We start from the raw sequence: 24,320 nt of genomic DNA, 5'->3' as shown, positions 1-24,320 counted from the left end.
AGCTCTTGTGGCTTTGTACATCTAGTATTACCTTGACCTGTTGTAATGCTTTGTCTTCATTCCCTGCACCCACTCCTCAAAAGCTCCAAGAGAAAATCTCACAACCTCCCAACACATCACAAAAGATTACACAAATAGGTGGAGTATTTTTGTAATCAACGTTTATTAATGAATTATTAATTAACTAACTAGCGACTACAATGATAAAATTGAGCAGATTAAGATTAAGCTGAGTGACAGTTTGTAAATGTGAGATGAAGCTAAACAAAGGATTACAAGATAATACACCATGGGAATTTATGTGGCAGAATTGAGCACTGTCCATTTTGTTATGAATCAGTGGGATTTGGTAGTGGCATAAGGGTCTTGCAGTAGACAGACAGTACAGAATGTCTGCACATGGATAGCAAACTGAGCAAAACATGGGTTATTTCCATTTCAAGAAGTGATTTTTCCCTACATTCCATTAAAAATGAATAATACAGGGTGAAGGGCTGTCAAAACAATCAATATAACGTACAAATGACACAAAAAACAGCATACATGTCAAAACAGTTGAAGATTCAATACCACCTCAAAAGAAAAAAATAAACCACACCATAATCAAGACTCTTAAGATAAATTAAATATTCTTATATTCAACATGTCAAATTAAATATTTACTCACACTTTGGATCCACAATTTGAATTCACAGCCAAAATCAAGAGACCATCTAAACAAAAATATTAATATTCCAGTTAAGTGTGTTTGATAAGAGACAATACAACCGGTTTCAGATATTTGGCCCAGCAAATGCTAAGCATTGTCAGCTGACTTCAAACTTACTGTGCGTTACTTGCGAGAAAAACATTTTAGGGGAGAAAAAAAGATATATACTTTGATACTACAGACTGCTGTATGCAATTGATGGTTCCCTAAATGTCCCCCTACTAATAGCTATCAGTAGCTAGCAATGTCAGCATTATGAGCCAGAAAAATCAGAAGACAGAGCAAATTAATACAAAGTGGTCTCAAAATGATTTGCCAAAAACACATCAGCAAATCAAGTGAACCGCATTCCCCTATATGTAATTTCTTGACCTTTTTTTATTTAGGGACCCAGCATAGACACAATAACACTCAGGAATGTTTTTTATTATTATTATTATTATTTTTAATAATGCACATTATCATCATCAAACTAAGTTAATCTGGAAAGTACAGAGGGACAAATCACAATGTCTTTTTTATATATTTTGTTTAAGTCATAGCCTACTATCATTCTTCTCAATTGGGGCTTACATATTCAAGACATTCAAAAGCCAAGTAAGTAATTAATGGGATCTAGTGAAATACTAATGGCATAATTTGGTCATTATCTATGAAGCATGCAATGAAATCAGCAACAAAAGCTATCAAGCATATTAATATCCTACAGTAAACTAGACAAGGCTTAATGAGGCGAAACAGCATCGAAAGTGCGACTCATATATCAAAATAAATCACCTGTTTTGAGATCAGGCCGGAGAAAACGGAGGAAGGGTCAAACAAAACAAAGTCATACATTTATGCATATTTAAGAGCTGAGAGCCTGCAGATTTGTTATTTTATAAACCGGCAATACAACATTCAGTAGAATCCTCCTATTTTTTTAGAACCAATATACTGTCAACGTATGTATTTGGGGCCACACAAATTAAAAAACAATGTTTAACAGTGCCCAGTGTCTCATATCCCAAAGTTTTATATTTTGTATGCATTCCCTGCAGAAGAATCAGGGTATATTCTTTGGTTCAAAGTTGCCTGTGTCTTTATAATTTCCAGGCCAATCTCAGGACAAAGGTGATGCATGTCTCAATGTTTCAGCAGATGTTTGCCGACAAGGATGACTTTTGAAGAGGCCCAAGTGTTTTGTTTGGGCTGCTCATACTGTATGCCTCACAAGAGAAAAAAGATTATTTTAAGGCAGGAAGTGAGGGGGCTAACATGCAACACTGAGTTTGAGTCAGATTCAAAGCCGAGACACAACATGGATGTGCAGTAACAGATTGAGCAACCAGGGCACCCATCCTCACTTGGAGGATGGGAACATTTTTGTTAAACACATAATTCAATTTGTATGGCCTAGACATTTCTGCTTTGTTACATGAATCCCCCCTCAAACTGCCAATTTATTTTTGTTTATGGTAGGTTTTTCTCTCTTTTCATTATAAGAATTCAGCGTGCATTCCGTCTAACCAGAAATGAATTTGACACCTAGCTTCCAGACTGTGTAATTATGTAATTGCACTTTGAAATAAAAAATATATACACACAACAAATTCCCATTTATAAACGAGCCTTAAAGTGCTCATTTCAATTGTTTGAAATCTGATTAGCAAACCTTTACATTTTGGGATATATAACATCCCAAAAATAGCAAATGAAAACTTGTTTATCTCAATACAAACTTTTTTAGGTTTTAAAATTATCTGTTGAAACAGCAGAAATCTAGCCTCCTTGCAGCTTACTGTTTTGTTGCTTCCAATTCCAGAGGAGCTGATGGCTCTGGGTTTTCTTCTGGGAGTTGGTTTTAAGCACGGTCTGTCAAGGCCTGAAAGAGGTAATGAACACATTCAAAAGAAAATTCAAAATACATTCCTACTTTGCCTTACTTACAATGATGCTCATTTTTTTCAAAGTTCCACAGGAAAAATAAAACACCAATAAGGCTCACAGCCTCACACACCTTGTCTTCTGTTAGCCGGTCCCCAGCAGGTGGTTTCTCCTGGGCCTCTGGCTTTGACTCATTCAGCGTAGATGGAGCAGTGGGCTTGGAGCCTGCCACGTCATTGAGCTTCACCTCTTTGTTAGACTTTTTGTCGTCCGCTTTTGAGTCTCCCTCCCCGTCGGTGTCCTTCAGCCGTTTTGGAGATGCCTGCCAGAAGCGTTTGAGAAAGCAAAATTAAATCTCACGTCAGACCAAGTCCTGTTGTGAAACAGAGCGAAAGGAGCCCCCCCCACACACACACACTAGCGACGTTTCATAAATATGAGATCCTCATTCTGTGACATCTCCATTTAATCAGGAATGTCACAGAAACCTCACCAGCAATTTAAAGAATCATACAGCAATTAATGCATGTTATTGTTCAAATACAGCTTCAGACATCCATCGTAAATAAACAGAACTTTTTTTTTTTTTATCCCACGATTTTGTAACCTATTTTTCACCCCTGTGTCAATCATCTAATGTGATCCTGGGCTCTACACACCCTCCACCAACCTAGTCCCCATATATGGGGGACAAGGGGAGAGCAACGGACTTGAACTCATGCTTCCTTCATGCCTGAGTGTCCAAGTTGCTCCTTTACACCTGACAGTGCCCAGGGGGGAGTTTCCCTGGTTGGACGTAGCGCGTGGAAGGAACACGTTATTCCAACCAGTTCCTTTCCCCTCCATCAGGCGCCCCGGCTGGCCAGGGGGAGGCAGTTTAGTGACCAGGATTACTGCATGTTTTTTGTGAGGGTACCTACCATAGGGGACACGGGGAGAACATGCAAACTCCACACAGAAAGGCCCTTTCGCCAACCCCGCCTACGGGTATGGGCACTGATGACACGGAGGAGGAAACACGCCGCCAGCACCCACAGCGTACCTTCTAGCTGTGAGGCGACAGCACTACCAACTGTGCCACCGTGCAATAAACAGAACATTTTGTGGTATTTTTGTCTAAAGTAATTTAGTCCTGAGGCCGATTCTAGTTTTCTGAAAAAGTACAATAGCGACTACAAATTTCAAACGGTGTACTGCAGGCCAGCCCATAGAAGTCCATTGAAATTCAACTGTAGTTAGCCTACTTTTAAAATAATATGAAATTAACTGAAGACTATATTGATTTGAATAAAAATATGTTTCCAAGTGTCTTTGTCAACATATCTTGTTCTCTTCATCTCGAGGATGTACAGTATTTCATATTTAATTGACCACTTGAATGAATTACCCATAGTGTTAACAGAGCAGAGGGGAGACAGCAGACAGAGAACCTGTCGCTTTGAAGGGACGTCACTGCATTTACGAGGCTACGAGCATCGAGTTGAATTCTCAATAATACATCCCGATCCCAACTGACTTGATTCATTAATGTCTATAATGTATTTTGAACAAGTCACTTATATGCTCTACCTACCGCGGAGCTCCGAGAGTGTGTTTTATCCTTGTCAACTTGTATAATTAACTAGGCGGAATAGTTGGAAAAATAACCCAGCTAAATGGAGGAGTGACATATCCTGACATTTTCAACTACCTAGTGAATTCTCCAGATGAGTATTTACTATAAATAAATAGTCTTGCAAGATGCTCTTTGGATAATTTTCCACAAATAAACAGCTTATAAAACTTAACAAATATATCTGGGATTTGAAAACCGCAAGGGATGCGACCGTGACGTATATAATGTGCAACCACTTTAACTTGAGATTTACAATGCTAGCAATTTTGACACACTGATGGAGTATGTTATAGTATGTGTGACATGGAAAAGGACAAATCAAACATATGGGACACTTTATTAGAACAAAAAAGAAATCGCTACAGCCTAAGTAATGAACGAGTGAAATTAGGGTATTTTATGAAAGCCTGCAACTTAAATGTGGGGGTTGAGTGTCTTCTGTTGCGTTGGATGGTGTTACAAGGTATTCCCCAACCCTGTTTTGGCTTAATTGAGCAAATTATATACTGAACACTTGCATGGCTACTATAAAAAGGAAAAGAAGATTGACCTCTGTAGATTCTCCTGCTTTCCGTTTAGCCCCACCCCGCTCATTCTTCTCATCGATGACCAGGGCTCCTTCGTCCTCATCACTGCTGGCGTCTGCGTCTCCTTTCTCCACACTTTCTGTCTCACCTGCCGCTTCCGTTTCATTCTTCTTCTCTTCTGCCTAAGACAGAAATGTGAATGTTCGATATTCACAAGAGAGAGTTTTAACATGTATGATCATGATTTCAGGGTAAAGGGTAAAAAGTACGTTGAATGCAAAAAAAAAGCATGAAAGTGAACTTCCACACATTTATGTTGACAACAGTGTTCTTAACCATTTAAACCCTATATGTATTAGTCCCCCACAGGCCCGTACTTAGTCTGCTTTTCCAATTCTCGTTGGTTTAAATAGACAATCTACTTGCTCTGCTATTCTCACCAAATGTATATTTGCCTATAATGACAGACCCAGGATGGGGATGCTAGGGTTCAAGTGGTTACGGCATTTCTACTTTTCTAAAAGTCTGCAAAGCCATAAATTATTGATAAAACTGGTTGAAATTGCAGCACACACACCTCATAGGCTTCATGTGTTACTGTGGGATTGTTCTCAATTTCCCAGAGCCCTTCACTGAAGCCTTTCCTCTTAGTGGGTTTTCCAAACTTCTCCTTACATTCGTCGTAGGGGAACAAGTCCTTGGCCCCCAAGAATGCTCTAAGAGGAGACAAATGTTAAAATTATCAACCGGCATCCAAGTTCGTTTTGTCTTTGATATGCAAATTCATCCGCTTATAACATTTACAAAAACTCTGCATCTTGTGCCAAGAACTTTTGTCCATCTTGCTATATTTAGACGAATGTCATTATAATCAATTTGTAAATCAAAAGAGAACATCACATGGTTGCCATTTTAATATTATTAATATTGATATTACTATACAATGTTCTTTTCACACAAACAAAAAGGTTTGAGCGCACACCAATAGTGGGGGAGGTGCTGACCATGGGAGATAAACTTGAACCGAAAGGAGGAGAGGTTGCACAACTCGTAGTCAAGATGACAGCAAAATAGGGATAACAATAATTATTTTATTATTATAAAAATATATATAAACAACATATACAATCGGGGTGTTTTTTCCTCTACACACTATCTTTAGGCAAAGCAATTACTTTATTGTAGGACATTTCGATCTCACAGGATCTTCATCAGCTCAAGAAGATTCAATGTATCCCCTGAGCAAGCAGGCAGGGTCTAGCTCAATGTTAAAAAACAGTACGGATTCAAATCCGGGGTAGAAGAGGAAAGTTACATAGTGCTGCAGCTATAAGTGTTCATCAGTACATTATTAAGTGTCAAATGGCCTAAACCATAATGACAGCAGTGCACCTGACAGGAGGTATGTTGCAGTGATCACAAAACACTTTCACTCACGTCTCATGTGTTCCAAAGAAGAACACTTGGTACTTGTTAGACGGGGACTTCACTGCTCCTTCAGGTAACTCATCAATCTGTGAATAAGCAGGCAATTTAGCAAATTTCATAATGAAATAAACACACACACACACACACACACACACACACACACACACACACACACACACACACACACACACACACACACACACACACACACACACACACACACACACACGAAAGTATCACCAGTAAGATGCCTTAGGGCGAGAAGCGACCTCGCTCTTTAGGGCGAGTTCGTGCACGCATCTGCCTGGGTGACAGCAGTTTGCTGGGTGAGCGCTGGCGCTTTGGAATGGGGAGTCAGATCAATATATCCGCCTGGGTGACACTGTGACAGCAGACTGCTGGGCGAGCGCTGGCGATTTGGCATGGGGGGTCAGATCAACATATGGAATGACTTCTGTACTGGCCATATATGGAGCGTGTCTTGAGTGTACAGGGTTTGATGAGGTCAGATCAACATATGGAATGTCAGAACAGGTGAGCTCCATATATGGAGATATAAGGGTGGCAGGGGGGACAGTGTCTTGAGTGTACAGGGTTTGATGAGGGCCCAAGTAGAGCCGGGCCTTCATTTTTGGGCCTGTTGAGAACTCTAGTTTTCGCCAGCTGCCGGGCGCAGCTAGGTGGTAGCATAAGCACACCTAACCTGTGCCACCCGTCAGCTCTCACTCTACCATCCTTGTTTCATTTCCGGGTTATTATCAGTGAGGTGGGGGCTGTTGTTGTGAGGACATTGATCATTAGCCGTAATCTCATACCCCTTAGCTCTCATCATAAACAGTTACATGTCCGCATGATGCGAGACAAAGTCACAAATGATTTACGATCGTCAGGATGTGCGACAGCTCACCATGGACATACAGCTTTAGAGATACAAGTCTTTGAAAATCCTGTTAATGGAGGCTCAATGGAGCTGGATTTTAAAATCCTATAGCTGGCTCTCCATAGTAACCGGAGCAAAACTAAAAACGGTCGGCGCTCTGCGTATACGGGGGGTACGAACATGTACGTAGGTGGCACATGCCGTATCCTAGCCTAGGGGGTACGATTATAATCTTCGATAGCAGAGAAAAAGTTAAATGGACAGGTATCAGTCAAAAGGGAGACATCGAAGAGGAAGGATGGATGGGGAAGGATCAACATATGGAATGTCAGAAAGATCAGATCAGCTCCATATGGAGATCTAAGGGTTTGAGGTGAGATGTAGAGTTGCTGGCCAATATTGATCATGTGATGTCACAAGGCATGACCATATATGGGGTGTGACTGACGGGAAATGCACGGTTTCATTTGCGGTCGTAATTATGATGGCTGAGTGAGCATACGGTAGGGCTGCACAATTATGGTTTGAATAATAATCTTCATTACTTTGCTTAATATTGTAATCACAGTTATTGTAATTATATTTTTTTGGGTGAAAATTAGTTTTGACCATTTTCTTAATGTCTGTTTTGCTTTTCTATTCGGTACCATTATATCAAATGGTATGTAATGGCCTCTGTGAGGATGGGGTAGATGGGTTGTACTTGATCTGGTTATATTAAACGTTGTGTAATGTGAGGAGACAAGGGCACAGTGCAACAGCAGACCAAATAAGGTGTAGTATGAATTAATTGCCTAGTTTCATGATACATAACTGTTAAAACTTAAAACCACAATTTATTTTGTATTAATTGTTTAGCCCTTGCTATCGTGGACTAGTCAGTTTGCATCTAACAAGGCCTCCAGCCAATGAGACCATTTGACATTCACTGATAGAGCCGCTTTGTCAACATATGAGTCTGTCTGATATGATTAAAAAAGGAGGGAAATGGAGAGCTCAGAGCAATCAGTACATTATGACATTATGAGAATAAGTCCTGTGTTTTCCATTTAGGCCTACTGGTCAAATTAAACGACAAATGTATAGATACATTTGTCGTTTAATTTGATTTATTTTAGATCTATGTATAGCAGCTAGGGAAACGGCAATAATATGAACCAGACTGAGCATTCTTGGTGGGGTCCCTGGTGTGTAATGTGTAGTGTAGTCGACTGCAACGACACACAGCACTGTATTTCAGATAAGTTTTGCTTGCTATGTATTTAACTTTCACATTGTACATAGGCTGGTGGCACACCACATGCTAGCACACCACCAGTGCTAAATTAATTAGAGGAAACACTGAAAGGATGTGTGAGTGAGAGTGACTGGGGTTTGGAAGGTGTTACTTAGGAAAAACGTTAGACAATGCATTTGTTGTGTATTGCGGAACAAATTATAACCCTCACCTTTTACCCAAGTGAATGATGCAATTGATTTTTTACAAAATTCCATTTGATTATAAGTGATATAAATAAATGACAAACTACCTACCTATAAAAAGGTAAACATATTGACAGCTGGACGTGTTGAGTCACAAACATATTAGTTTCAAAGCCAGGAAATATATGTATTATTATTTATTACACATTATTATACATTAGGCTACATTTTAAAGTTTCACAGTATCGATTTGTAACCGACAGTGCACAAAATCATGTAACCATATGGAACCTAAATGTAACTCAGAGAGGGTATGAATGCAACCAAATGAACCCGTTACATTTGCACCCTGTGATGATTGTGATAACAGTTAACTGTTGAACAAAACAACGTGGCTGAGTCAGTAGTAGGCACGAGAATAACCGTTAGGAGGACTTTTATGTTCATTTGCGTGTTGCATCATTATCAAACAACAACTTTAATCGAGTTTCACTTAATATATTCATTTGGGCCAATAAAGTAACAAACATTTGATTTAAATAATGTCACCACCAGTCCGTTATAGCTGGAGTTCTGGAAGCTGAGGGGACTATTTTTCTCAAAATGAATCATCCAACTGAACTGTGGTGGATGTCTGACGTACGCAACTAACGTAACTGACTCAGCTAGGCTAAAACACGAGCTAACCGTGGGCCTAAATATAGACTGTAAAAGAGTAGCAGCAAAACATAACCGTGGTGACTGTATGAATCGCAATGAGGCGCGATGAACGTCGGTTACTTACCCTCGCAGGCCAATGTGGATATCCCTTCATCTTAGCGAACACCAGATCCCCGGGTTTATACTCTCTTTGCCTGTTCGTCCTCGGCATGTTTTTTTTTCTTTCTTTTTCTTTGAATGAATGGCGTGTGTATCAATCAGCAGAAGCCAAATCAGAAGCACCGTTTCGGTAATTTAGGACAGAGATCCCTCTAGATCTCTTAATACACAGACAGAAACAGGCAAAGCTTCAGTTTATCTCCTCAAATGGAACCACCACCACGCATAGTAGGGGAGCTGCAACCGAAGAGCTGCGCGACTTTTACGCGGATGTTTTGGAAGAGAGAGAGAGAGAGACACCATGAAGCAGGGTCAATAATACCGCTCCGGTATAGATGTTTTTTGTATGATCATCCACGCCGAAAATAAGTCTGTATTTAATTGTTTATCTCCGATCCACAGGCTTCCCTCGAGGTGTTATGGTTTGAAATTGAAACCCGCTTCCCTCTCGATAGACGCACCCCCAACACTCTATTCCATCTCTAGTGTACTACTCTGTTAGAGATAAAGCGCCCCCTGCCGAATGGATTCGTTTGAGGAATTCCCCCATTAATTTCCCCCCACATTGACAAAATATACAAAACAATATATCATTTTTTTAAATCCAATATTTATTTATTTGTATTATGTTTTATATTTTGTTTGCTAGAACATGTTGTTTTAATGGGCCCGGGGGGTACAAACAATAATATGATACAGCTAATCATGCCATTGCAACATTCTAAAAGAAAAGCGGCCTGCAAGAAAGTTAGATTGTATTGTATTGTTACCTGTACATGGAAATGTTATCATTGTCGTGTTTTCTTCAAGCTTTTTCCAGTGAGATTTCAATCATCAGCAGAGGCAAACATATATGAAATAACACTTGTTTTGAACATTAAGTGAAAGAAGTGTAAGGTTAGATTATTGGGGATTGTTAAAAATGGAATTTAATTTTAATTTATAGGGCCTATTCTTGTTTCACGTGCTTGTCGGTGGGTGGCGGTAATTTGCGTCAGTTTGTCAAGCTCCATTAAAAAACATGACGAAGAAGAAAGTGCGCAGAGGCGTGCGCAAAGACGTGCCCTCTCCAAACAGTTGTTTGATGGGAAGCTACTGTTTGTTTTGATGCAATCTGAGGCTCTTCTGCATCCACTTCGATGGTCTTGCGTCTTGTACAGCGCTTTATTGTTTGTTTTTTTGCGATAGCGAAGTGGACCTGTTGCATGAAATGGTGCTATAAATAGTATGCATCGTCCAAGAAGTGATACGACATTCATTGAGTCGACAAGAAAAGCCTGGTAGTTGGCTGCGGGGCCTAGTTGGTTGGTGCTCCGAAGTTGGTCGTCCACTGGTTCTGGAGTGGCTTGAAAAGCGAAAGCACACACAGTTGCACCATCGGTATTTTAAAGTCACCTCGTCACCACAAAAGACAATTAAACGTGATTACTGCGTTTTTTGTTGGACATACCGGTTTAGTTCTTAAAGTGATCCAACAATAGCAACAGCGGGTCGACATGGCTTTAGTAGCTTATGGGAGCAGTGACGAGAGTGATGCAGAAGAAACGAGCTCCGTGGTCTCGGAGAGCAAACGGAGTGCAGGACTCTTTTCTCTCATGCCTGCTCCTAAAAGTTCAGCTTCAAATACTCCAACGAACGAGGGACCCACCAGGAAGGAGACCAAATCTAATCTGTCACAAGTTAAAAGGGACACTTCGTCAAACGATGGCTTGGAGTCTCAGCCACCCAAAGGCGGTTCACTTTTCAATTTACCTAAGCCGAAGAAGCGAACAGAGCCTGTCAAAATTACCATCCCAAAGGTCAAGAGAGCTGATGTAAGTCTTGAGTTGTGTTCACTGTTTACTCATAATCGCGTTGTTTCGCTCACAACTATATAAATTTTGAATTTCCTTGCCTTATCATTTAGTCAGACTCTGATGACGATGAGCCTGTAAAGAAGAAATTACAACCTCAGGTAAGAGTATCTCCCATTGGATTTATTGTGGGCCAGCAATGTTTGGAATTCAGTCTCAATTGGAGTAAAATATTTAGCAAAAATCAGCCTGCTGGTGGCACTATTAGCCAATGTGAAACGGGTGGCATTTCTTCCTCAGCCTAGTGGGAATGTGCGTGTAAAATTCCACAGCGATTGGATGCCTGTGTTAATGATTTTAGGCATTTTGTTCAATCACTCCTGAGTCCTGCAAACTTGTCTTTGGAAGCAATCTTAGCCAATCAGGATGGAATATGAAAAATCTGAGAGATCCGTTGTCTTGATCACATGACTTGCTTTCTTTCTGTCATTCTGTGTCCTCCTCAAACCATTATCTTGTATCTTTCAGGGCCCAGGTACAGGCCTGTCATCTCTTCTACCACAGCCCAAAAATATGAGTGTGAGGGAGAGTGTGAGGGAGATCAACAGACCACTGGTTCCACACACACTCACCAAGCGCATAGAGTCCAAAGGACCCAAGCCTGCAACACCTGCTCAAAGTCATCTCGGATCTAGTGCATCCCCGTCTGCTATCAAAGCTGCAGCTAAGTCTGCTGCCCTTCAGCTAGCTAGGCAGATAGCCACCGATGATCAGGACAATGATGATGATGTGGCCCCAGAGAATTACTTCTCCTTAAGTGACAGCTCCCAGTCTCTCCCTGCTGTGGTCCCTAGTGTAGACCCAGAGCCAGCAGCCCCTGCTTCTCTCCTCCCTCTTGTACCAGGACCTGACATTAGCCAGTCAAATGCTCCTCTTGACTTTGGGGGGAACCAGGACGGAGCCAGCAGTGGGACTTGGGGGTACCAGCAGATCGTAGGACCGTCGGCATGCTCACAGGTAAACTGATAATAGTGGGCTACATCATGTATATATCACTGCAATGGCTTTACATTTAGGTTACAAAAGGTGATTCAACTTACGTTTTCCTGGACAGGGATACTATAACGATCCATACTACCAGGATCCTGATGAAGAGCCGGCCTCCTCTGCCATGTTCGATGATGAAGCAGTGGGTTGCATATCTCTTTGACTTTTATTATTATTCTTTATAGTTTTGGTTCATACTGTATGAACATACAGCTCAACTTTGGAAACCAAATAACTCATTTGAGATGACTGTAAGATGAGCTTGCATCTCCCTCAATACAGTTCATGAGGCTTCAGGGGAAACGAAACCGAGGCAAAGAGGAGGTGAAGTTCCTGGAGATCAAAGGAGATGACCAGCTGAGCGGCAACCAGCAGTGGATGACGAAGAGCATTACAGAGGAGAAGCAGGAACGCAAGTCCTTCAGCAAGGTAACGTTTGTCACTAGTGATAATATATAGACCATTGCTGTGTCCATATTCTGTACTACAAACTAATTCCAAACATGTTTTGACTGTATGTTCATGCTGGAAACACAATACATAGTGTACTTACAAATGCCTGTATACTAAAATCATTGGATTTTGTGGTATTGATGGATGTTCGTTTATGTCACACAATATGGAACAGGTTGAGCTATTCTTCACAGCTCCGGGGGAACCTGATAGCCACTAGCCAGTTATAAGAAATGCCATTTGCAAGTTGTCAAGTAGAGCTAAAGACCTCATATAAATGGCTACCACACAAATAACGGGGGGAAAACTATACTGTAACATCTTTTTTTCCCTGTAGAAAAAAGGGGAACAACCCACAGGGCAACAGCGACGTAAGCATCAGATCACATATCTCATTCACCAGGTGAGTGTTGCTGCAATGATTTATTTTATTGTTCATTGAACTCATGACCAAAATGATAGGTCTGATGCCTTCTATTTGGTTAGCATTGTTGTTTGCCTCATCCAAAGAAGGTTTGACCAACCCTACCTCTATAATGCTCTCCCCTCATTTCTAGGCAAAGGAGCGTGAACTGGAATTGAAGAACAACTGGGCAGAAAACAAGCTAACCCGCCGGCAAACGCAGGCCAAATATGGCTTCTAAAAGCTGTAATGTGGGCAGTTGGTGGCATGCATAACCCTACACCAGAAATTAGAATAGAACTTCCCATAGTTCACCACCCACCGAACGCATCCTGTTACCTTGGTTCGGGAAGAAAAACAGCCAATTTCATTTTCCTGTTGTTTACCCCTTTTTTTGTCTATCTTGAATCAGAGTTAAGGCATTTATTTTCCAATCCTTCTCTTATTTGGCAGTTTCTGTGTGTGTCTCTTGTACAGACGTCCTGGATTTAATCCTTGAAGCTGCTACTCTGACTACAAATGTTAATACATTTCCTATAATAAAAATCCTGCATAACAGGGTAAAGCAAATCTGTAACCACTTGAACCCTCCCTATTCTTATGGTGAACATTTGACAAATAGTAGATCTCTACTATTTGCTCTTGTGAGCTAAGATATTTAGAGTAGAGCAAAAACGAGGGGGGCCTAGTATAGAGGCCTGGGGTCAATAGCCAGGGTGTGAGAGGTTAATGTTTTCTACTATCAGTTGGAAATATTTTCCCAAAACCTTTTCATTATATATATATTTAAAAAGAATCACATCCATGTGAAGTGAGGGGCGCTCTTATATTCATACGTCATCTCATTCTGGCCAATCATTGGTGTTTACACAAACACTCAATGTTTGTGTTGGGACAATGCCGTAAAACTGGCCATTCATTATCAATGGTATTGTTAGGACAAGTTTGTGTTTACACGCACACTAAAAGCTGGACATTTGAGAGGTTAGCGCCCCTCAAAAAAAGTCTGCGGCCTGAGCATCTTCTAAGAACATAGTTTGGTTCTTTAGTAATATTCATACAGCAATTGTAATGTCACATAATTGATAAACCTTTAATCCACATTATGCTTCAAGGTTAAATATAGAACATGCAAATATAAGTCCTATTACACTATGATGTATTATCAGTAAATTAACTGTTAATTGCTGTTTGGATGGCTACTGGGGAACCGAAAGTATTTCATAATCACTCAGGTCGAATACGTTAAGGTCAAAGATCCAAATATGTATCATGAAAAGGTATGTTTTTGTCTGCTAGCAGTATTTTAGAGGGGGTCTGAGGACCCCCTCTAAAATGGGGGCTTATCCTTTCAATAAAGGTATATAAGTATTCAGCATAATCCAGGTTCCATGGATCTCTTGTAAACCCCAGTTATGGCTACTTTCAATACCCTGGCTTGGTTACTCGCCACTAGTACACAATTGTCAAGAGAAGAAATTAAGTTTCCAGTGACGTTAAGCCCTCTGAAATGTGAATGGAAAATGTAGTTAAAATCAACTTCTATTGAAGGCAGTTCAGCGCAAGATAGGACCTTACCTCAAACTCTTCCTTGGCTTCTCTGATGAGCTAGCCAGATGTACCTGCTTCCAGTTAGATGGATTTTTTTAGTATACTCAAAAAGCCTATTTTGAGTTAGAAACTGTGCAATGTGGCATTAACACTGCCATTCTTTCCAGCTATGGAGAGCAGTGTAGATTTGTGCTTTTCTCTTTTAAAGGGAGTTTTATATTGTCCCATTTAGCATACCAACTTTTAAATGGCTTGTCAATGAGGCAATGACATGTATTCTATTCAAGCTCTCTGGCCCTTTGTTAAAGCAGTGGTTTGTTGACCCACACATTACTCATATTAGCTTTACACACTGAAGGTGTATACTGTATAGGATATGCAGGGAGCATTGTACTGTAGATGAATGAACCAGATTTCTACTGCATGCAGTCATGTCACCCCATTATGACTCTAGTAATGACTTATGAAAACAATGTCCTATGCATCATAGGACATCGTTTCCATAAGTCATATGTTGTATGCCAAAATAGAGCTACAGGCTCATGAGCTGTGAGCTTGTAGATCATCTTTCTGGCCACACTTGTTACTGTACAATAAAGTATAAATTGGTCTTTAGAATTAGATGCAATGATGGGTGGGGGGGAATACAGCCCTGTCTGAATTTGTCATATGGGTTAACCCCACTGCACATGTGACCCTGTTCAACCTCATCGCATAGTGGTTTGAGCACTGAAAATTCAGTCAGTTTTGCCATTTATTTCACGTCACCAAAGCAGTGCACAACAATCCGTCCCACAGCTGCAGCAGTGCAGCCCCATTAAGATGCTAGAGACAAAAATTGAGTTTAAGTTATAGTAATATTCGAAATGTATTTACCTTGTTTTATTACACCCCCTTGACATAGGTGGCAATAGCCAAGTGGTTTGTGGCGCCTGGGAATGTATCATGCATCAGTTGGGTGAAGCTGTAAAAGCAATTTATCACAAAACAAACACAGAAATTGAAATCATACATCAATCAGAAAGCCCATGCAGCCGTTTTCCCCCAATTTCTCCTAGTATTTCTAAAGTCAGGGTTCTGAGGAAGCTGCAACCTTTTGTCATACAACATTTTCTTAAGTTCTTTAGGTACAGTAGGTCATGTGAAAACCACTGTTTTAATCAAGAGACATAGGCAAACATCAGTACAATCTAATGACATGTATAGCAACATGAATCCTTGGTTAGGTGATGTTATTAACTTTTGGAAAAGTCTGTGTAACAAAGTACAAAAATTCACCTAAAGTATGGTGCACACGTATGAGGCACAGAGATATCCCACATCGGTGCTTTATTCAATCTGATGGTGATACTTTGTTTACCCTATGCTTTTCTTATGTGTGTTGTGAAGTCAAAATTGATGATTAAAATATTTCCTTGCTGTATGTTTTTTCTTACTCCCTATAGAAAATAAGCATATCCCACAAGTTATTCTTAATGAAGATGTTGTACTCCCTAACATGAAACTAAGTTCACATTCTTACAGTGTGAAACCATTCCAGGAAAGTCGAGTTGAATTAGTTTTTGTTTTAATTTTTTATAAGCTCATAATCACAGAGGTCACAATACAGGGAGAACATACAAAAGAAAGAGGGAATTACAAAGTCTTACAATTCCATTGAAGTGCATTTTAGTCCTTATTGGGGGTTTCATTGGGCGGAACTGTTTGGTCATTAGTAGCTGTCCCTGCAGTAACCGAAACCTTAGGAGGAGCAGCCGAGGCCTCTGACAGGACTGAAGCCTCAACAGGTGGAGCTTCAAGAGAAGCTGCAGCTTCAACAGGTGGGGCCTCTGACAGGACTGAAGGCTCAACAGGTGGGGTTTCAAGAGAAGCTGCAGCTTCAACCGGTAGGGCAGCTGAGGCCTCTGACAGGACTGAAGGCTCAACAGGTGGGGTTTCAAGAGAATCTGCAGCTTCAACCAGTGGGGCAGCTGAGGCCTCTGACAGGACTGAAGACTCAGCAAGTGGAGTTTTAAGAGCTTCCACAGCTTCAGGAGCGCTGTCCACCTCCACTCCAGAAACTGTCTTCACCATGACTTCATCTGCCTCTACTGTTGACACCACTTCTGGCTGCATCTCCTGTTCCTTCTTCACTGATCTGTCTTCATACGGCATCAGGGACATGGGGACACGCACTGTATCTATTCCGTTAACCTGCAAGATAGAGAACATGCTAATGAATAATCTCAGCAGAAAGCCACCTGCTGGCCTGGGCCGGCTTAGCAGTCAATGCAGCTGGTAATCCAGCATGACAGTGTGTCACGGTTCGGGTCCCAATCCTGACGAAAATTTGCTGTGTGTCTTCCTTCCCGTTTCCTGTCAACTTACTTTGTATCTATCAATAAAGGCAAAACATATCTTTAAAAAAAATAGGAAGCCACTTGCTGATTCTGTTGTGGGGCTATGGGCAATTGCAGATCAATTGCAATCTAGTTATCTAAACTTTTCCCCTAAACAGAAAACAAACAGCAGTGCGTGCTACAGATTCAAGTATATTGCTACTAAGTCTAACAGAGTTTTATAAACACACACACACTTTATAGACTACAGGATTGACATTATTACTTGTTGGAGGCTTGAAGTAATATAATTTCAGGCTGCAACCAGCTGTACTGTATGTGAAAATAAACAATAGGTATGCTGATCCATTTGTCCTGCACCTGATCACCAGAGTGGAGGTGCATGCGCTAAGTTTCATATTTCTGTGAATCTCTGTGTTGCAGGTGAGTCATCGACTTTAGCTTGCTCCGATTGGTCAGCTACACAATTTTTCCTAGGGAAGCCGATATGGCTTGAGACGATTCATTAGCCTAGGGAAGGTAAGCAGCTGAGCAATTGGCACAAGATGACCACCCCTGTCCTTTTATCACCACCTTAGCCAGGGCAAATAAATTCAATCTTACCGTAACTTCACACCAGTAATCTCCCAACTCCTTGATTGGCTCATCTGGAAGTCTCAATGCATGAGGGGGCACAACAACTCCCAGCTAAGGAAAGATTGTATTGAATTAATAAGCAAGGCAAGAATTTGAAGCGTAAAGAAAACCAATAAGAAGCCATAATGCTCTTATTTGATAATTGATGTATAATAACAATAATTTCATCTTTTGATACTTTTTAGTAAATGCAACGTGTGTGTAGACATTCATACCTTCTTCAAAAATTGTCTGCAAACAATTTTTTTGGTGAGCTCAAAATCAGCCATGGGGGGTATTGAATTGATCTTCAGTGATGAGCGTTTCAGGAACCCCACTGTCTGTAAAAACACATGAGGCAAGATGACAAACTACTGCTGGTTCTCTTAAACCCTTTTATACATATGACTAAAGCACTGTCTGACGGAATGTTTTGATATAAGCAATAGTGGTTAAATATGTGTACCAATGCTCACCAATTGTCCGGTGCGTGTTTGCAGTCTTTCCTCTGGTTTCCCCTCACGCAGAAGCTGTAGATCAAGACAAGTAGTCCAGTCAGGAGAGCAGCAAGACTGAGTCTGTGTCATTAGTCCGACGGCTTGTCAGGGTGAGTCTTAACCGCCCCCCAGTGGCCCCACATATGTCGGGCTAACACGAGGTCGGACTAATGCGCAGTCCCACTTCCCAGCAAGACGAACATGAGTACAATACAGCTCCGTGAGCATAGTGAAATACTGGCATATGACACGCATTAAGTTAACACTCACTCTCATCTCCTCAGCAAACATAGCCTTGTTCTCTGGTGATGGATATACTGCAAGGCCTTGGGGCAAAAGCTTGTTTCGGCCTACAGACTTTAACACAGACACAGTGTCGCCTCGCCCACCAAATTCTGTTGATACAAAGGAAATAAAAAGACATATCCTAATGAGTAACACTGATTAATGATAATAGCTTAACTGAATCAATCAATAAGTGTTTATTATATATTGATCACAGGGGGGAAAATATTCCACCACCGTAATGCAAAACATAATAAAAAGAAATAAAAGTTTGATTGCTTCAAATACGCACACTTTTACAGCATTTTCTAGTCACACAAACGGTTTAAACATGCAGACAACTGCTGTAAACCCTTTCGTGTACACACATACATAGAACGGAGTACCACACCGTGGTACCAGTAATCTTTTGATGTGCACACGCAGGGACGGAACGGAACGGTCCCACTAGATTCAAGACAAGACGCACCTAACCTCGGATCATGAGACTTTCCAAGACGCACCAAGTACCCAGTGCTGAGTTGTCTAGGTTTACTGGCAGTGGGCCAGTAACCGTGTCAAGTATCCTGCCCAATTCAAGTACTGGCTACTACTTTGCACAACAACAGCTTTAACCGTTTGCGCACGTTAACTTCTCATACACGGTAAGCAAGTAAGCAGCACTTACACAGCCGTTAGCTGTATGGCTGAGGTAGGCTACTGCAGTACTGTTGCTGTGTTGTTCTGCACGCAACAAGAATGCCTCTTCCACAACAGATTCGTCCAAAGCAAACTTTTTGGTTTAGCTACTGTGCAGTAAATAAGTTTGTCTGATTATTTTACATCTACTTTTGTGTTTGTGTGTCACACAAACACACACACACACACACACACACACACACACACATATATTACATACACAGACACACACCAGTAAGACGCCCTGAGAGCACCCTTCTGAAACAAAAGGTCTGGGAATGCCCATATATGGAAGGTTTGAAGAGGTCAGTGTCATGATCTTTCATATATGCGGACAGCCATATATGGAGCGTGTCACACTCACAAGGCGTGACGGGCGGACATATTGACAGGTTTTAGCGTGACGTAATTTGTGAATAAGCCAGCCTATGTATGATGCATCATTTGCCAAAAAATAAATCATACTCACTGGGCACAGTCTGTGTCAGAATAAGCTCCATCTTCTCCTTTGGTGAATGTGTGGTGTCCTCGACCAATTTATAGATCCGATGTCTTCGGGGGTACAACCTTGAAGTTGCCGGCCTACCTTCTTGGGCCAATGGGACCTGCCACCACCGTTCTACAATGATTGTATTCTGTGGAAATAGAAGCACCCACAGATGTTATACAAATACATACTGATATAAAGTTGACTCTGAGAGTGTACATTAACACTTAGGATTTTACAACTGTGAATATTATATTATCCAGACCAGAATGCAATTCTTTGGTTGTCTGACAGGACAGCCAATTTGCTAGCTGCTAGCTATCTCATCATGGAAATATGCCAACCAACGTAACACTACAACCACAGTTGAACCCCAGCATCCAGCGGGGGAGGGACATCAGCCAATAATAGCAGATAAACAAGCTCATATGTAGCCAAGTGAAGACGGCCAGTCTACAAGCCGGCCGGCTTCCCAAGCCGTGGATACACTGCCAGCTTGTGTAGGTCGGCTATTTTTGGCGACGAGATTTGGTGTTGACGGGAAAAAGCGGTCCAAGTACAGTGAAATAAGTTCCAGTTGACTAAATTTAGAGGGTTTACTGGCGGTTAGTGATCTAAGACATCTTGACATATCGACATTCGGGGTGGCTCTGCTGCTCATGTGACATGTATTGCTAGCCTAGCGTGCATAGTTTGCACCAGAATGTACTTTTTCCTTTTTAAATTTGGACTTAATTGATCGCTTTCATAAAACACCATAACTCACCCTGCATGATGTGACAGAGAAGGACTTGACGAGGGAAGGGTGCGCTACGAGGTCCTGAAGGACACGGCGGCTGGAGCTCCACATGTTCGTCCAACTTCCAAGACGGCTCAATTACACGTTTAAACAGTCAGCTACACAGTCAGCTACACGTCAGCTACACGTACAAGACCATACATAACATTAACATACGTGCATCGGTAACGATACAATCATGACTCATTCATTCCCGTCCCGCATTTAGAACATAACATGTTTGTTTGTTGGACAAGAAAAGCTAGTGACTGGCGAATACAGCATCATCATTTCCGCGACAGAAACACGAATCGGAAGAAGGACCCGTCACATGTAATAGGCATTCTTGACTAATGCCTGCCCTGATTCAATCGGCACGATTCGGCAGCCTGAGCCTATGCCATTCACTGCCAGTCTAACCTCGCCTCACCAGGCTTTCCACCGCCTCGGAACTGCCAGTCAGTCAGTGTCAGTTATTCACATGCATCGACTTCCTACGGTAATAAATACCACCACAACTGAAAGGCAATCTTTCAAATTGAAATTTGATTGATTGATTGAAAATGTATTTAGTATACACTATACAGAATGGGTACATTTCAAAAACACAAAGACAATACAAAAACTGTTAACGCCTTGGTACCGAGGCTACAAAAACTTGTCTACAACCATTTTCAATTCATCAAAACATGGATGGATGGATTTTGATTGATTGATCCCCGGAGGTGAGGTATCATAGTAGCAACAGACAGACATAAATATAATATAATAGCCTAATATATTATCAGATAATAATTATAATCAAGTAGGCTAATATTATCAAATAATAATAATAATAAAAATAGCTTTACTTATTTTTTGTCAAATATGTTTTTATTGAACAGATTATAAATTATTACAAACATTATGATATGAAATACTTTTTTTATGAAACAAAATGAAAGAAAAAATAAACAAGACAAAAAAGAGAAAGAAAACCCTTAACCCTCCCACCCATACTGCTCAGTGACACTGCATACTATATAATAAGATGATAGAAAGCTCATGGAAAACATCTGAAAAGAAAATGGCGTACAGTCAGTCAGTCAACCATATCAATGGTATCCTGTCTATTAATTGTTTCTACTCAGGTAATGGACAAGGGGCAGCCAAACCTTATCAAACTGTCTCTCCCTGTTTCTCAGCTTTACTTCTTGGTTGCTACAAATTTATTTGCATTCTGTCTGACCTTTATCTAAAGCTCACACTTTCATAGTATTGACAAACAAAGAAGAAAAAAATCACACCTGTGTGAACTGTGAAGTGAAGGGCTCTCTTATCATCGTACATCATCCATAGGCCTACATCACCAATAATAGTGGTCCCTTGGTTTGGACATACCGAGAGACATACCCAGCCGATTTGCTCAGGCACATATTTCACCCCTGACCCCTGTGTGTTTTTCTTTTTCCTCTTTATAAAAAGAAATGCACTAGATAATAGATATAACTTTACCCTCAGCCTTTACCCTTTACACGGGGAACAGCAATGAGAAAAATGCACAGTGGTCAGGGCAGGGACAATAATTATACACTCTCTACTTCATGTCTACAGCATACAGCAATATTGCACTTTGCATGTAAAGTATGCTAAATTTCAACACGTTTTTAGAAAATGAGACAAACTGGTAACGGCTGTTGAGTGTTGACATATGGAAAAGTTTTACTTCCTGTTTTGCAGCAACTACAAGGACCACCCTCTGCCACTACTACAACACACTACAAAGTAGGTAGCACAGTGTCATAATTGTCATCTGTCTTTTTTTCTTTTTTTTTTGTATTTGATTGGTACTGTAGCTGAAATTCTAGACTGTTTCGGATCATAATAATAAACACATTTTTGGCCCAGGCTGCACTACAAACCAACAACCTTACCATTTCAAAGCAGCCTTTAGGGCCAACTGACTCAAGCACTGTTGCCCTGAGAATCATCTGTTGCTCCATAAGGGAGCAACAGATCATTGTGATTGTTCTTGTACATATGTGACAAATGGCGTGTCTTGACACTCATAGCACAGATGAAGAAAAGAAAGCAGATACCGCCAATGAGCATTCCAATCCAGAGTAGCCACCACAGGCTAATTAAAAATAATGCAAATTGGTAGACAGTTTTCTGGCAGTGTCCATCATCCCCGGTTGACGGGAGGTAGTTGGGAGGATATATGGCAAATACCCACACAGTGCCTAGAAGTACAAACAGAAGTTCGTCATAACATGCAAATAACTTTACAGTCCTTGTGGATTACATTCCAGGTTTGGCATCACCATGCAATGATGTGATATAAAATGAAGTAAAGTCGATTTGCCTTCGATATGAAAACAATACTATGCCTTTTTTCAGTGAATCAAATACAATCAAGCACCAAATAAACAGATTACAATAATATAGTGAGAATTGTACTGCATAAACAGTTATTGCTTCAGAAACCTAAATAGGAAAAGACTATTTGAATCTCTTTACGTTCGTACTTTCCCTCCCTCTCTCACCTGAGATGAACCAGCCAAAGTTGAAGAGGTAAAGGACAGTGATGAGAGACGAACACAGAATGCTAACAGTGCCTTGCAGCCTTGAGTATTTGATGCAGTGGCTCAGAACGATACAGATGGTGGTGGACACTCCAGCCACAGTCAGGTAGATAGGGATGTATGGTTGCACAGGACAGTTATTCAAATGCCTGATCCCTAAGAGATATTGCAGGAGATATTTAGAATATTACGAATACAAGGAAACATGAAGAAAAAGAGATTTTGTTTTACAGTGCTTGGGAAGAAATAAACCTACCAAATCCAATGGCTGTGATCATAACCATCAATATAATGATATTCACCACAACTGTAAGAGGTAAGGAGAGTGGGACATAGGGTTAAATACAACAATCAGAGCGGCAGAGCCAGGTGTTATTTAGATAGCATGGTACTTGTCAGAAATGTTTACTATCACTTATTTTCTACCATTTTATTACTTATATACTACTATATAATAATATATAATAATTAGTTCTCTAGGTTATATAGAGAATGGCACAAATTATGTTCTTATTTTCTCATCAAAATAAAGTATTTTGGGAAGAGATGGTGTAACGTCAATATGTAGTTGCGAACGCAGTGAGCACTTACTATGAGACCTAGCAGATCATGTCTGTGTGTGTGTGTCTGTCTGTCTGTCTGTCTGTCTGTCTGTCTGTCTGTCTGTCTGTCTGTCTGTCTGTCTGTCCCGCTATACGTCCAAATATGGAGTGTGTTGCATCAACACAATCACTCAGCTCCAAAGAATGGGGATAAACATAGCAGAAAGAAAATTAAGAACAAACCTCCTATTGCTATCAGTACTGGATGTCGTGGTTGGGACTGGGAGTCCATCTTCAATGTCTGCCTGGAGTAAAGCAAGTAGAACACAATGGTGACAAGAGTAGCTGCAGCAGCAGTAGTAGCAGACCACTTTAAAAGAGTGACATACCAAGAAGATAAACACACAAATGTCACCTGTGCGCTTTCCAGGATGGAAACCTTATATTTTATGTTCGTTGAGGGTACAGCATGCATGGGCATTCAGCTACTGATTGCAATCAGCAAGTCAACTTCGCAACATCCTCTAGTTTTCAGGCCGGATGTTAGGACACATGATGTGACATGACCACTTGCCAAATTATTTTTGCAAGACTTCTGTGTGCTACTCTTGTCACTTAGAATATTATTATATTCCCTATTTATTTTATACATTCCGTTTGCATGAATCCAATTCAATAAATCCCTCAACATCATTTCCATTCACATTAATTTGTTCTGTTATCTCTCTATCTCTCTTCATGTTCTGTTCTTTTTTATGGTTTTGTTTTTATAAATTTGCACAACGTCTTTGATATTTTTGCTATGAAAAAGGTGTACTGTATACCAAACAAAGCTGTTTTTGCTGAAATAAAGTACAATACAGTTTTTTTTCTTTCTTTCTTTTTAAACCTTGAACGTGTTTATTTAAATAAAGGCATTATAATGGTAACTCTGACAGGTAGGTTTTTGTTTATTGTTATTTGTGCTTTTCTTTGTCTACTGATTTTCTCCAGCCGAAGAGCACATCTCTCCCACCAGGTAG

At 40.6% G+C, this 24,320-nt stretch overlaps 4 protein-coding genes across 6 annotated transcripts; 1 reads left to right on the top strand and 3 right to left on the bottom strand.

Annotated features, from left to right (window-relative positions):
- Window positions 1-152: 152 nt before the first annotated feature.
- LOC308331339 (hepatoma-derived growth factor-like) lies at window positions 153-9,737 on the bottom strand. Of its 2 annotated transcripts, XR_013965580.1 has the most exons (7): window positions 9,232-9,737; window positions 6,155-6,231; window positions 5,295-5,433; window positions 4,741-4,899; window positions 2,709-2,897; window positions 2,491-2,573; window positions 153-1,917 (listed from the first exon to the last, which is right to left on the bottom strand). XR_013965580.1 is itself a non-coding variant. In XM_080786735.1 (6 exons), the coding sequence occupies exons 1-6, from the start codon at window positions 9,316-9,318 to the stop codon at window positions 2,553-2,555; spliced, it is 672 nt and encodes a 223-aa protein (XP_080642861.1). In that variant the 5' UTR covers window positions 9,319-9,737; the 3' UTR covers window positions 153-2,552. The 2 variants fall into 2 exon arrangements, 1 of the variants encoding a protein (XP_080642861.1); XM_080786735.1 differs by having other exon boundaries at window positions 153-2,573.
- Window positions 9,738-10,351: 614 nt separating this feature from the next.
- On the top strand, window positions 10,352-13,519 carry prcc (proline rich mitotic checkpoint control factor). Its single transcript, XM_080786798.1, has 7 exons — window positions 10,352-11,080; window positions 11,173-11,220; window positions 11,588-12,076; window positions 12,174-12,248; window positions 12,389-12,535; window positions 12,897-12,962; window positions 13,117-13,519. The coding sequence occupies exons 1-7, from the start codon at window positions 10,763-10,765 to the stop codon at window positions 13,201-13,203; spliced, it is 1,230 nt and encodes a 409-aa protein (XP_080642924.1). The 5' UTR covers window positions 10,352-10,762; the 3' UTR covers window positions 13,204-13,519.
- Window positions 13,520-13,649: 130 nt separating this feature from the next.
- On the bottom strand, window positions 13,650-20,479 carry mrpl9 (mitochondrial ribosomal protein L9). Its single transcript, XM_080786799.1, has 7 exons — window positions 20,181-20,479; window positions 19,397-19,562; window positions 18,235-18,359; window positions 17,944-17,997; window positions 17,704-17,808; window positions 17,456-17,539; window positions 13,650-16,706 (listed from the first exon to the last, which is right to left on the bottom strand). Exons 1-7 carry the CDS (start codon window positions 20,262-20,264, stop codon window positions 16,182-16,184), a joined length of 1,143 nt encoding a protein of 380 aa, XP_080642925.1. The 5' UTR covers window positions 20,265-20,479; the 3' UTR covers window positions 13,650-16,181.
- Window positions 20,480-21,746: 1,267 nt separating this feature from the next.
- On the bottom strand, window positions 21,747-23,785 carry LOC308331999 (transmembrane protein 272-like). Of its 2 annotated transcripts, XM_080787580.1 has the most exons (5): window positions 23,714-23,785; window positions 23,542-23,603; window positions 23,013-23,063; window positions 22,718-22,912; window positions 21,747-22,414 (listed from the first exon to the last, which is right to left on the bottom strand). In XM_080787580.1, exons 2-5 carry the CDS (start codon window positions 23,588-23,590, stop codon window positions 22,137-22,139), a joined length of 573 nt encoding a protein of 190 aa, XP_080643706.1. In that variant the 5' UTR covers window positions 23,591-23,603; window positions 23,714-23,785; the 3' UTR covers window positions 21,747-22,136. The 2 variants fall into 2 exon arrangements, with proteins under 2 accessions (XP_080643706.1, XP_080643707.1); XM_080787581.1 differs by lacking the exon at window positions 23,714-23,785 and having other exon boundaries at window positions 23,542-23,685.
- Between the last annotated feature and the right edge of the window lie 535 nt (window positions 23,786-24,320).

The sequence above is a fragment of the Protomyctophum bolini genome, assembly GCF_963924005.1.
Source record: "Protomyctophum bolini genome assembly, chromosome: 17".
NCBI lineage: Eukaryota > Metazoa > Chordata > Actinopteri > Myctophiformes > Myctophidae > Protomyctophum > Protomyctophum bolini.
This window is presented reverse-complemented; position numbering and strand designations above follow the sequence as displayed.

Coding starts and splice junctions, on each gene's coding strand:
- LOC308331339 (XM_080786735.1), bottom strand. CDS start 9,318: ATGCCGAGGACGAACAGGCAAAGAGAGTATAAACCCGGGGATCTGGTG. Junction 6,232..9,231: donor ATCCACATTGGCCTGCGAGG/GTAAGTAACCGA, acceptor GCTTATTCACAG/ATTGATGAGTTACCTGAAGG. Junction 5,434..6,154: donor TTCTTTGGAACACATGAGAC/GTGAGTGAAAGT, acceptor GTCTCCTCTTAG/AGCATTCTTGGGGGCCAAGG.
- prcc (XM_080786798.1), top strand. CDS start 10,763: ATGGCTTTAGTAGCTTATGGGAGCAGTGACGAGAGTGATGCAGAAGAA. Junction 11,081..11,172: donor CAAAGGTCAAGAGAGCTGAT/GTAAGTCTTGAG, acceptor CTTATCATTTAG/TCAGACTCTGATGACGATGA. Junction 12,536..12,896: donor AACGCAAGTCCTTCAGCAAG/GTAACGTTTGTC, acceptor TTTTCCCTGTAG/AAAAAAGGGGAACAACCCAC.
- mrpl9 (XM_080786799.1), bottom strand. CDS start 20,264: ATGTGGAGCTCCAGCCGCCGTGTCCTTCAGGACCTCGTAGCGCACCCT. Junction 17,998..18,234: donor TGTTTGCTGAGGAGATGAGA/GTGAGTGTTAAC, acceptor CTTGATCTACAG/CTTCTGCGTGAGGGGAAACC. Junction 17,540..17,703: donor GCAGACAATTTTTGAAGAAG/GTATGAATGTCT, acceptor ATCTTTCCTTAG/CTGGGAGTTGTTGTGCCCCC.
- LOC308331999 (XM_080787580.1), bottom strand. CDS start 23,590: ATGGACTCCCAGTCCCAACCACGACATCCAGTACTGATAGCAATAGGA. Junction 23,064..23,541: donor AGTACTGATAGCAATAGGAG/GTTTGTTCTTAA, acceptor TACCTCTTACAG/TTGTGGTGAATATCATTATA. Junction 22,415..22,717: donor CTTTGGCTGGTTCATCTCAG/GTGAGAGAGGGA, acceptor TTGTACTTCTAG/GCACTGTGTGGGTATTTGCC.